Source organism: Habropoda laboriosa, unplaced genomic scaffold (genome assembly GCF_001263275.1).
Source record: "Habropoda laboriosa isolate 0110345459 unplaced genomic scaffold, ASM126327v1 scaffold210, whole genome shotgun sequence".
In the NCBI taxonomy this organism is placed as follows: Eukaryota; Metazoa; Arthropoda; class Insecta; order Hymenoptera; family Apidae; genus Habropoda; species Habropoda laboriosa.
The window spans coordinates 1,253,228-1,265,129 of record NW_017100373.1 but is presented as its reverse complement, the minus strand read 5'-3'; the positions used below and the strand labels follow the sequence as shown (position 1 = coordinate 1,265,129).

Genomic DNA, 11,902 nt, shown 5'->3' with positions numbered 1-11,902 from the left:
AGATACCATAAAAATGCTTTATACCGAGGTAATAAGGAGATACGTAACAGCGTTGCGAACTAATGAAATTACGCACTTAATCGCGATGGGTTTCTCGAAAGGCAGAACGTTTGGTTCTGTCGGGAGAAGATGTACCGCCGGTTTCGGCTCGGTAAGTTTTTCCATGTTGGATTTGCGCGTAACGGCAATGTTGAAAGTGTATAATGTTCGTGTTGGAAGTAATCGTAGGGGTACTACTGCTATGGTGGTCGATCGTGGCGGCGGGTGAAGGAAACGTGGTCCGCAACGAGGACATCTGCGGCCTTCAGAATGGCCGACGATTGTACCTGGAGCTGGGCGAAAAGGGTATTCTCTACGCGAGGAACGTCTCGTTCGTGAAGAATGAACCACGGCAGGCGGAGAATTCGCGCGTTTATACTAGCAACAGCTCTCACGCTCAATGTAGCCTCGAATTGGTCACATGTCCGTCTTGCGTGATAATCGTCACCTTCCAAACTATCGCATTATCGCATCACTGCGGCGACGGCAGCGTCACGATGGATAGCCCATGCAGGTATGTATGAATGATTAGATGGCACGAGCGATCGAACGAACGAGAATGCATTCCGGTTTCCATTTTTCGATTTACCGTCTGATTTCACAGATGTGACTACGTTTGGATCTCGGAGCCGCCGTACGAGGACGTATCGGGAACTCCCTTTTGCGGCTTGTACGCGCCGATCACGTACAGATCGAGCACGAGAACCTTGTCGATCACTCTGTTTTACAGTCAATCGCATAAGCATGCGTTCACGCTCGAGTACACGGCGGAGCGTAAGTGTTTAGGAGTTAGGAAACGAGAAACCGATTCGAGGCTTAAATGTAAATCGACTTTGATCGTTTTCAGGAAATAGATTGCACCTAAGGGGAACGAAACTGACGGCGACCGGTCAAGCGGCGAAAGGGTTGAATAACACTGGTGGTGGTATTTTAACGTCGCCGTTTTTCCCTGCTCGATATCCCCGTGATTTGGGCTTGGAGTACGTGGTCACGTGCCCGAGCGAAGCTCCATCCTGTCGCATCAGACTGTTGTTCAGCGACTTTCAGTTGGCGACTGTGTCGATAATGGAGGTAAAAGAAGAAACAGAATTAGAGGCTAATCTATATTGTATATCCGTACGTTTGCATCATGATATGCACGAACATATGTGTGTGCAGTTCTACGATTGGAACGGGCAACGATTGGATGTAAGCAGTGGTGCAAGGTTTCGTCCGCCGGTGATCATGAGCTCTGGCCCGTCGTTACTGATACGATTCTACGCGAACGGTGGTACCGGGTTGGGCTACAAGGCTTTCTATTCGTTCGTGATCGGGCATCCGTTGGATAAATCCGTGCAACCGATAACCGACTGTGGCGGCTACGTGGAGAACCTTGGCGGTGCGATCACTATGATGGATATGGTCGACGAGGGAGTAAAAACGTACGACTGTGTCTGGCTGATACGACCGCCGAAAAACTTTTTACACATGAAGACGCACATGTACCTGAAGGTGGTGACATTCACGGACATGGGTGAGCGAGAGAACAAACGAACGAAACGATTAACTGACAGGCGGAAATGCCGGAAAATGATTCATTTTGTGTTCTCGGGTAATACGATTCAGCCGGCAACACCGAACTAATCGTTAAACAAGGACCCACCTCGGCTCTTTTGCCACTCGAGATTCTGAGGCATCCGGCGAGTCAAGTGCAACCACCGAGACACAGGGAACACGTGGCTCCCGTGACCAGTGGATTTCACGTCAGCCTTCGGGGAACGTTCGGCTCGTCCTCCCATCTGGCGATTGCCTACGCTGCCTTTAGCTACATGGGTGAGCGTTGCCTTCCTATTTTCGATTGGTAGCGACACGCGGTAGTTGTATAAAGTATATACAATAGCTGGTTTCTTCTCGCGAACGTTCGCAGACTGCTTTGCGGGTTCCGACTTTCTTTGCCGCAACCACAGATGCATACCGAATCAATTGAATTGTGATGGCTTCGATCACTGTGGAGACAACAGCGACGAACCAGCGACCTGTTTCCAAGGTAGAGTCTCGGTATACGTATCACGTAGTAGTCAGTTTTCTCACTATTGGCGAACTATATCGCATAGATTGGGAGTTGGAGCCTCAAGACCGAAAGTGGCACGTGAACAAGGCGAATTATTACTTTCCGAAAATCGATCGGTATCCAGACTTGAAGACGGCCACTTTAGTGTTCGTCGCGAGTAGCCTCGGTTTGATCGTTCTGATATCGGCTTTGATCATCCTGCTGTACAGAATGGGCGCCAGGGCGAGGCAACAGCGAGAACTACAATCGAGATTGCAAACGATCAGCGAGCTCCTAGGTACATAGGTAGAACGACATTCGTCGTCGATTTCTCACCGTCACTTTGGACAGTGTTCGATATTGCAGACGGAGCGCGAATCGACGAGATATCGGTATCGGACGACCCACCGGTATACGAGGCGCCACCCGGCTATGACGAGGTGGTCAAATTCGGCCTTGACTCGGAGATCGTTGCCCGGAAGAAGAGAAGAGGGTTTGGTCGAGAATCGCGCAGTAGAAATTCTCCCTGTCAGAGTTGCTCGTGAGTAGAGCAGTTGAAAGATCTCAGTCTCCGTGTTCAGTGATACATATAAACTTCATGATGACGTTAAGTGTGGAAGCCGGCCGATCCTCTATCTGCTCGATCACGGAGACGGCGGGCACCAGCCGTGGGAGTAGTCGGGCGACACCGATCCCTGGCCAAGACGCGGCGACGGCAGGTCCACAGAATCGAACGGCACGTGTGCCTGAGAGCCCACCGCCTCCGTACGTCACTCCTCCCGGGTCAATATCACGAAACTTCACCGTGCCTGGATTAACCACCGCCTCGTATAGCGGACGTGAGTATATCCCTAGGATGAATTGATGTTTGTTGTGTGCAAAACGCTGTGAAGGGATTGACATTTATGTTTCTATCACGATGTTTTGTCAGGCGAACGGAAGGAGGATGGCCACGGCGGTGGCGACGGTGACGACGGCGGTGACGGTGACGACAGAGACGAGAACGAGAACGAGGAGAATGACGGACAGGAGGTGGAGCAGTCGACGGAGGAAGGGCTGGAGGATGGAACATTGCGGCGGGATTGGTTTCGTCGAAGCGGTGGACAGTTTTCGTTGCCCCTGACAGGGAACAGCGAAGCTGCAACGAGTACAGACACACTGCAACGGACCTCGCATTCAGTCGGCGCAGAACTTTTCGGTGCGTATTCGTGGAATCGCGACGACGCTACCAGTTCCATAAGAACGGCCGACGACGCCTGCTGTGATTCGCAGCGGAGGATCTCACGCGTTGCTTCGACCGTGTCGGTGTCGGATTACGGAGACCAAGGAGACGACATAGGAGGAAAGTCCGAGAAGCGAGTCAGAGAACTGACCGAGGGACGACGAGGAGCCGAAACGTCGGAGTCCGAAGAGCACGGCGGGGGCAACGTTAAGTCGGAGGACGTTTCTGTATGTTCTTGCGAGGGAGCCTGCGGCTGCGCTACCGTTCATCCAATTTCATTTCTCAAGAAGCGAACCTTCTCTGGCCGTCTCTGGCCACCTCGTCGTATGTCCGTGGAGCGGGATAGGTGGCTGGAAGGTAAAAGGGAAGAAGAGCGACGACGATGGGAACAACAGGAGGAGGCGGAAGGGGAGGAGGAAGAAGAGGAAGGAGGAGAAGTGGAAGGAAGCTCGGGGCGATCGACAAGCACGATCGTTAGGCTGCTGAGCGGTACGAAAGGAGGGAAATGGCACAACGTAGGAAACGGAGGCGGAGGTTCGACTGTCACGTCTACGGCAAGTTCAACGCCATGCGGTACCCTTCGAAGATCCGTGAGGAAATTTTCGGTTTGCTCGCGCGAGGCTTGTTTCGGTAGAACGTCCACATCGATCAGATCCATCAGCAGCTACGAGAAGTTGAGCAACGGCGAGTTCGATGTGGGGCGCAACAGCTTGCACGCTTCCGATCCGTCTACAATAGGCACATGCGGTGAACGACGAGGATACCGACGATATTCGAGCTGCGACGTGGAAAGTCTTTGCGAAGGAATCAGGATTTTGGATGGATTTTTAGCGCGTAGAGGATTGGCGGTAGCACACACTCGCAAACAGTCGGTGACGGTGATGCTGTTCGGCACCCCGGCGCACGGAGCGATTTGTGGCGGATTGGAAGAAGAGAGGGTTCGCGAGGTCGCGCGCGTTTCGCGATTCAGCTTGGACACCTTGTCGTCCAACTGATCGATTCTACTTTCGAATAGGCGCGGATATAGGAGAAAATGACAAAGAGTTCCGATATTTTATTTGAAAAATCGTTTATTTCTCTGATACTGGTAGTGAGGCACACGGTGTCGCTTCGTAACCGGCGCACGCGCGCACCGAGTTCTTGACACGGTATTTTCGTTGCGTAATCATATCTCTCGGTGTAAGTAAATGACGTTCAAATAGACGTAGTAAAATATATGTATGTATGTATCTCTGTGCATGGGCATGCACATACACGCCTAAGGTCAGCGGAACATATATAGCGTGTTCGTAAATTAAAATATCAAGTGGCAGCAGAAGCTTGATCCAGCAACACACAGCCAACACCGCATACGGCATTCTGTGTTAGGGTTCGTACGATAAAAGGACAAGTGATAACTAGCGGTATTTCATGTACTAGCAGGCAAATTAAAAATGCTGCTAATTAATATTTTAAATATTTGAAGTTTCTTTCTATGCCTGATGTATCATAAACCTATGTGACCAATGCAGATCAATTGGCTAGCCGAATTTGAAAAAGGTGGAACTGATGCAAAATGAAGTAAGCAACATGAACGGTAATCATTGGAAGAAAGCAGTGGATAAAGTAATCAAAATTAAAGGAGAACACAGGTAAAAAAGAAGACCATTATACGGGTCTGACTGAGGGAGGGTTCGAATTCTGAACTTCTCATATTCTGTTTGTTAGAATAATCGAAACATGATTACTTTTGACTGCTGACCGGTTTTACGAGCGCGCTATATTTGTTCCACGTAGTATATACATAGTTTTTGTCAGTTTACGTAGCCGTGAGTGTGTACGATACCTGTACGAAGATTCAGTCGGCGTTAACGTTTAGCGAATAAGAACGCTCGAGTTGGCGAGATTGGCACTTAACAATGCGCTACGTAAGAAACATCGAGAGGAGAATCATTTGAGACAATAACAGTACTGCTTCATTCCGCTATTGAGACACTCTGCGGCAGAGGCGTAAGAATTAATTCTGCTGACGTCATGATCGGTGACTGTGAAGGTGGCGTTGTTATCGTGGTACCTCATTGTGACTTCGAACTTTCCGCCACCGGGGCTCACCTGAATCAAGTAAAAATAGGCGAGACTGGTTGAGTTTGCAAAGTCGATCACGCGGTCCACTCGATGTAGCTTTTTCAGACGAAGTTTGGCACAGAGCCGTCTACCCTTCTTGTCCCGATAGCCGTCGAGGATGGTATCGACGTGTTCGAGAAAGGCGTGGGCTCCCTTCTGGACGAAAGGATCGCGAGAATCGATTGATTCGAACGCGGTACAGGTGCACCAGTGAGAGGAGATTCCGACGTCGGGGCAACCTCTTTCTCGAGGCACCGGTCCGGCGAGCAGACTGCGACAAGCTGGACAGCCCGGTGACTGATCCGTTTGACCCCCGGATAACCTCAACACCTCTCGAAGCGTTTCGTAGAGATCGAACGGTGAAGTAAGACGATGTTGATTCGCGCGTACCGACGGATACGCCTCTGGTCGTTCGGCTCGGAACCATTCTGGCAACCAGAGATAAAGGAACGGCAGCCGCTCTTCGTACCAGCCGACGAACGTGTTTCTGATCGGTCCCCAGCGCATCCCGTGATCACTCAGAAATACGATCATCGTGTCATTCAGCACACCCTCGCGTTCCAACTGCTTCAGCTTGCCGAGTAGTTGATTGTCCATCGACGATAGTCCATTCGCGTTCTCGTGGCTGACACTGATGGTCCAGAAGAAGCCGAAGTACGGCTGACCGAGGAAAGCGCGGCTAAACTCGACCGCGTAGTCGAGGATTCTGTCGAAGCTGCTCTCTGGTCCAGTGCAGTACTTTAGACCAAATCTGAAAAAAAGGGAAACGGCATCCGCGGTTTCGATATTTTTTTTTCGACCAAAGGATACTTTTTTTTTCAACGCGTATTCAATATGTCTACCTCTTTTTCACTTTGAGCAGCTTTTCGCAGGCGAGCATGTACGGTCGAAGGTAGTAATCTGTTGGCGGCTCGACGAACCCGACTTTTAGATAGTTGAAGGTGTTGAGAGAGGTTTCGTCCTCGCCGTAGGCGGTCGCGTAACCAGCTTGACGGAAGTTGCGCCAGATGAAGGGGCACCGATCGAGAAAGTGTGGCACGGTGGGCTTGCATATCGAGTATGCTTGAGCTTGATTCTGTCCGGTCAGGATCGCCATTAGATTTGGAAAAGTGTTGTCGCCCATCTTGTTGTAGCCGTTCAACCGGACCCAGCCGGTCTCGCGTAGATATTTCTCCGTATTTGGTGCGCTGCGCATGAAATTTAACCGGCTGACGCTATCAATGCCGAGCAACAGGACGCTCAGTTTCCTGGAGAGCAGCATAGAAGAAGCGGAAGTCTCAACGGTGGCATTGAAACGATCAGACACCTTGTCCACGTTGAGAATCGCGTGAACGTTCTCGTAGATCGGCTTGCCGCGCCGTTTGCTCTTCACCGTGCAGCTGACCATTGCGGCGTCCGCCTCGGCGGGCAACGCGCTCTCCCCCTGGAACCTCCGACATCGTTTCACCCTGAGAAAAGAGAAAAGAGAAAAGGGGGGGGGGAGTAGTGGTCGCGATCGGACGCATAACGGGGGAACAATGTCTATCCGTTCGATCGCGTTTCCTGCTCCGCTCTCTCTCTCCCACCTGACTGACGGACACTCACACGATCATAGAGTCGACATTGTTCTCCTTCGTCGATTCCTTCTCGGCCCTGAACACCGGCGACCAGCAGCACTCTAGGCCAGGATAACGTGCCACGGCAGCAGGATCCACGTAGAGAATCACGGTGCCGTTATCCTCCCTGGTCAAACCAGTGAAACGGGGCTCGTTCGTGCACCTCTCAAATTTTTCCTTTTTCACATAAGCGCGAATCGACGGATCCACCGGTTCCTTCGAGAGCATATGACATCTCGGGTTCCACACCAGATACCCATCCAATGTTCCTGTCAACACCAATCACGCAGACTTCCATCTGCCTCTGCTGCGCGTTCAACGTGGATCCTTACCTTACACGGCAACTTACCCTCCGCGATGTTGTACGGCTTGTAGACGGAAGGGTATCGCGGCTCGAACTCGTAATCCTCCTCCTCGCAGACCATCACGTACAAGCTGACGAGGAGAGCGGCTGGCAAGAGAAGCAGAACGAAGCTCGGCCGTCGAAGAAGGCAATCGAGAACCAAGCGAGAACGTCTCTTGAGTTTTCGCGCGTATCCCTCCCGTTCGCGTGAATCGCTTTCACGAGGTCCGAGGCCGGTCGACGCCGGCACCTGCTTCGATGTTCGCGAGAACATCTCCTGACCGAGTGTCGGTTCGACGCGACCGCAACGATCAGAGGGACGGTGGTCATCGGGTCCGGGGTTCCCGTTGCTCCCCGTGATCGTCACCACGGTGAATTTCACGAAACGTTCCTTTTCCGTCCGTCGTCGTTCTAACGCCAAACTTACTCACTGTCCGAAAAAAAATCGTTCCATCGGAGCACGGACGTAATACCGCCGCCTACCTAGTTCCGTTAACGACTGACGTAAATGTGTTGCAAATAGCAAACCAGTAGGGCGGAGGTTAGATTCGTTCGGTCGACTTAATCAACCCTGCGGATACCCTTCGCGAACGTTCGCGAAAGATATGACTCTGTGAGGAGGAAGGGCGAGAGGGAGGGAGGAGAACGGTGAACGGTAGGAGGGAGCGGTTAACTATCGACGCGCGCCACACTTCCGACATGTTGGCTTGCTTTGCGCAGATGCGCACATCTCCACCAATTTCGAATCGAATGGCTGCATCTGCAGGGAATTTCGTTACATCTAGAGGGATCGTTAAGGATGAGTGGCAAGCAGAAAGTGCACGTGCGGTGAGAACGAAGAATTTTTCAGATTCGTGTGTTTATTCGAATCGTCGCTGCGTATCAAAAGATACAAACGGATGCGTGAAAGGGGGGAACGATAATCGGGGGAAAAGATATAAACGTGTTTCCCAACCCGTTTGCCATAGGTGGAAGAGCTTCTCCCTGTGGATCGACGCGACAATGAGGGCAACAACGACAATGACCACACCAGTCTTTTCTTCCAAGAGCCTCTCCGTTGATGTAGGTTAAGGGAACGGTGAACATCCTGAAACCGACGACGATACTGTATCGCGTATTTCTCCGTCATTTATACTGCAGAAAAATAAAACGTCATTTCCTCTAACAGTACCAGAGATAGATGGAAAGGATACTAACTGCAAACGGAACAACGTTTCTCGTCGGATCCGTCGCCACAACCGTCGCGGCCGCTGCAGGCGATCGCGTCCGATCGGCACCTGCCGTTGTCGCACCTAAAGGGGCAGTGCCTGGAGCTGAGTCTTGTACGGTTACGCGTTCGGCAGGCTCCCCTTGGTTCGTCGCTTCCATCTCGACAGGATACCACGGCGTTACAAAACTCGTACGCCGGCAAGCATTGCCCGCTGTTACATCTGAACGCTCCACCCGGGCATTCTACAACACGTCCCGCGTCTTGCGTTTATTCGAGAGAACCGTGTTTGTCATTCGATCGGCTCGAAGTAAAGGGAATGTAAGGGAAAACCTACTTCGTCGGTCGTTGCACCCCAGCTCATCCTCGCCGTGTGGACAGTCGCGATGTCCGTCGCAGAGCATCGCCCTCGACACGCAAATTTTACTCTTGTCGCAGGTGAACGCTTGCCACGGGCATCGCGATTCCCCCTCAGAACACGCTTCGTCCGAGCCATCCGCGCAATCTGGCCTGCCGTCGCACACGAAAAACCAGCTGATGCAAACCCCGGTGCTTCTGCACTGGAACGTTCCAACCGCGCAACCGGTGTTCTTCGCGGTACAGCTAGCGTTCCCTTCGAACCCGCACTCGCACACTCCTTCGATGCATCTCGAATACGGATCCGCTAGTCGACATTCGCCGTCGGAGACGCAGGCGTATCCTAGAGTGACCGGTGTCATTGTTCCTCCCATGCTCCCCTCGTGACGGTTCGTTTTCGAAGCTAATACTGACGTCCACACCGTCGGGCTGCTGGCTGTCTGGGTGACAGCCTCCACGACGATCGCATCGTCCTCTCGATCATTATGATTAATCTCCGTCGATGAGAATGGTTTATCGGTTGACTCGGTGATTAAATTCACTAGGATAGACGAAGTCACTAAGGAAGAGGCATTTTTCAGCCAAGCGAGTTGAACTCCTGAAAGAGGACAATCAAAGTTTGGAGAAAGAGCTGAAAGTTAAGATGAAAGCTCGACTGTTACCTGTTTCCTCCTCCTGCTTCTCTGGATTCTCGGCTAACGTGGTTTGTCCGAGGGTCCAGGCGTGATCGAAGAGCGGCGAAGGCCTGACCAGATCGTCCGGTCGACAAATGTCGTTTTCGCGTCGCATCGGTGCCGTGCATTGGCAACGGCCGAACAAGTCTGGTATCAAGAAATCGCAGTGCGAATTTTCCTGCCATAGTCGACAGTGGGCGTGCTCGTAACAAAATTGGCCGAGTTTCGCCGCTGAAACGGTTCTCGTATTTTTGTCTCATCACGAAAAAAAATCATCGCGCGCCCATCTACTTACGACCTAGGCACGTGTGTCGACGAAATTGAAGGAAACCTTCGTTACAACCGCAGAAACCATCCAAACAAATGCTGTTGGCTACTTTCAAGGTGCATTGCTCATCGACGAGACACTCCTGGCCCAGAAGAGTCGCTGTATCATAGTGGTAAAAGAAAGGAAATAGTGTTCTCGATATTTCTCGATTCGAGAAAAAATGAATGAACGAATGAATGAAACCGCGAATTGATCAATTCTCACCCTCGAGGCAGTGCGTTCTATTATACGTGGCAAAATAGGGCAAACAGCGACAATAACCGAGCTGACAATGGCTCCCGAGGATGTTTGCGACGCAGTCCCCGTCCCTGGTACACTGGTCGCCCAGGTTGCTGCTTCTGTTGCTGCTGGTGGTTCCCGTGCTCGTTACGGTAGCCAGAATCGGTGTCTGAAACACGCGTGGAAATTTTCTCGCATAATCAGCCTGAACCATGCAACCTCTTTGCCGCCGCTTCACCCTCTTTCCTTTACCGTCACCTCGATCGCCATCTGCTCGAGCTTCTCACGAGTGTCGAACACAATGAGCGTGCGTGTAATTCACTGTGAATGTGGAAACGCGGAAGGAACAGGCGGAGGGGAGAAGTTCACCGGTAAAACTCGGTAGAAGTGAAAGAATTGCTCAAGAAGAGGGTGAAGAAGAGCAATCAATAGCGTAACGAACGAGGCAGATGGAAGACAACATCTGTGCGTCCCGAGTATAACGTGAACGCGTAACGCGCAACCACACCGTTACCTTAGCCGCTACTAGTTACCTGCTAGTTGTCAGAATAAACCCGCGTGAATCGTACTCTTCTCCGAAACACCGTTTCTTTCGCAACGGAAAGACCAGCAATTGTTTGCGCGCGCGAGCTTGATATAACAATTTACGTGCCTATTATTCACAAAGTTATCGAATCGTATTTCCCTTGTCAGAGATCCCTTCACTATTCTTCTCCTACGTCCGGTTTCAATATTTCGGCGAAACAACTCACCGAACGGTCGACGACCGCGAGGAGGATAAGAACAATCGTTCCACCGGCGCTGTGCATCTTCGTTTCGACTTCACCTCTTTCTCCTCTTCCTCGTCTTCCTCCTTTTATCCTTGTTATTTCCGGAAAAATAGTGAAATCGTGGGGAACTGCACGCGAACAATACGAAACCGATCCACGAATGCAGCTGGTATCCGCGAGAGTCTTGGTATGACTGAAAGCAAACTGAGAACGGCCCTCCGCTGCTTTTGGCCCCCATGCACGAACGACGGAAAAGCGGACAACAGCCGCGTTCCCTCGCTCTCCCACCTCTTTACCATGGTCTCGGTCTCGGTCTCGGTCTCTTCCTATTGCTCTCTCCCTATATACGATCGTTGCGTACCGCAGCTTCATCCCGCGTGTTCTCCAGAACCTCCTTTCAATATTTTCGAATTACAGCCCAATTTTGGATGATGTAACAACGAACACATAACTTAGATGGAAGAAGAGGAGGTGGTGAATAAAGCGTTGAACGAATAATTCGTGTCACGCGTAACTTGTTTCGAAATTCATTAGTATTCCAGCGTGAAACGGCAAAGGCGCGAGGTCGGCCATCTTCCACCCTTCCTCTCCTACCTACCGTCGCTCTCTTTCTCGCCGTATCGGTGCTCGCGATCACAACCGGTGCGCATCTAGCAGTACATCTTTATTCCTGCCCTTCCCAAAGGATCTCTCGCAGAGTGAAACGGTATCGTCAACCAACCGTTTTGTCAGGGTGATTTCGCAAGCTGCACTTGTTTTTACCCGTTTGACCCGTGATGAGCGATTTCCTTCCGATCGGACCGCTTCGTCCGATCACTGTAAAACGGCAAGGGGAAAGCGGTAAGCAGAACGGGGACTCAGGCGAGTCGCTCGAGAAACAGGAAGTCGCAATGGACTACGCTGGAATGTAAATGGAGAATCGACGGAGACTCAAACAAAAGAAGAGTCAGCCGCGAGAATCGCCTAGAATGCGTTGGGCGCGGGGTAAAAGACCTTCGCGGAAATGCCGTAAACCG

At 51.5% G+C, this 11,902-nt stretch overlaps 3 protein-coding genes across 5 annotated transcripts; 1 reads left to right on the top strand and 2 right to left on the bottom strand.

Annotated features, from left to right (window-relative positions):
• Positions 1–77: 77 nt before the first annotated feature.
• On the top strand, positions 78–5,186 carry LOC108574973. Of its 3 annotated transcripts, none has more exons than XM_017937654.1 (11): positions 78–151; positions 220–553; positions 644–813; positions 887–1,110; positions 1,198–1,552; positions 1,645–1,851; positions 1,946–2,065; positions 2,133–2,366; positions 2,435–2,609; positions 2,681–2,907; positions 3,000–5,185. In XM_017937654.1, the coding sequence occupies exons 1-11, from the start codon at positions 130–132 to the stop codon at positions 4,283–4,285; spliced, it is 3,354 nt and encodes a 1,117-aa protein (XP_017793143.1). In that variant the 5' UTR covers positions 78–129; the 3' UTR covers positions 4,286–5,185. The 3 variants fall into 3 exon arrangements, with proteins under 3 accessions (XP_017793143.1, XP_017793144.1, XP_017793142.1); XM_017937655.1 differs by lacking the exon at positions 78–151 and having other exon boundaries at positions 204–553; positions 2,420–2,609; positions 3,000–3,266; positions 3,341–3,569; XM_017937653.1 differs by lacking the exon at positions 78–151 and having other exon boundaries at positions 204–553; positions 2,420–2,609; positions 3,000–5,186.
• Positions 5,187–5,208: 22 nt separating this feature from the next.
• On the bottom strand, positions 5,209–7,605 carry LOC108574855. The gene is made up of 4 exons (XM_017937501.1): positions 7,338–7,605; positions 6,978–7,257; positions 6,236–6,841; positions 5,209–6,144 (listed from the first exon to the last, which is right to left on the bottom strand). Exons 1-4 carry the CDS (start codon positions 7,603–7,605, stop codon positions 5,220–5,222), a joined length of 2,079 nt encoding a protein of 692 aa, XP_017792990.1. The 3' UTR covers positions 5,209–5,219.
• Positions 7,606–7,991: 386 nt separating this feature from the next.
• On the bottom strand, positions 7,992–10,386 carry LOC108574854. The gene is made up of 7 exons (XM_017937500.1): positions 10,369–10,386; positions 10,102–10,285; positions 9,865–9,996; positions 9,558–9,800; positions 8,876–9,493; positions 8,529–8,783; positions 7,992–8,418 (listed from the first exon to the last, which is right to left on the bottom strand). Exons 1-7 carry the CDS (start codon positions 10,384–10,386, stop codon positions 8,399–8,401), a joined length of 1,470 nt encoding a protein of 489 aa, XP_017792989.1. The 3' UTR covers positions 7,992–8,398.
• Positions 10,387–11,902: the final 1,516 nt, after the last annotated feature.

Coding starts and splice junctions, on each gene's coding strand:
- LOC108574854 (XM_017937500.1), bottom strand. Junction 9,997..10,101: donor TAGAACGCACTGCCTCGAGG/GTGAGAATTGAT, acceptor ACTATGATACAG/CGACTCTTCTGGGCCAGGAG. Junction 9,494..9,557: donor GAAGCAGGAGGAGGAAACAG/GTAACAGTCGAG, acceptor GTCCTCTTTCAG/GAGTTCAACTCGCTTGGCTG.
- LOC108574973 (XM_017937653.1), top strand. CDS start 204: ATGTTCGTGTTGGAAGTAATCGTAGGGGTACTACTGCTATGGTGGTCG. Junction 814..886: donor GCTCGAGTACACGGCGGAGC/GTAAGTGTTTAG, acceptor GATCGTTTTCAG/GAAATAGATTGCACCTAAGG. Junction 1,553..1,644: donor GGTGACATTCACGGACATGG/GTGAGCGAGAGA, acceptor AATACGATTCAG/CCGGCAACACCGAACTAATC.
- LOC108574855 (XM_017937501.1), bottom strand. CDS start 7,605: ATGTTCTCGCGAACATCGAAGCAGGTGCCGGCGTCGACCGGCCTCGGA. Junction 7,258..7,337: donor GCCGTACAACATCGCGGAGG/GTAAGTTGCCGT, acceptor TGGTGTTGACAG/GAACATTGGATGGGTATCTG. Junction 6,145..6,235: donor CTGCTCAAAGTGAAAAAGAG/GTAGACATATTG, acceptor CCTTTTTTTCAG/ATTTGGTCTAAAGTACTGCA.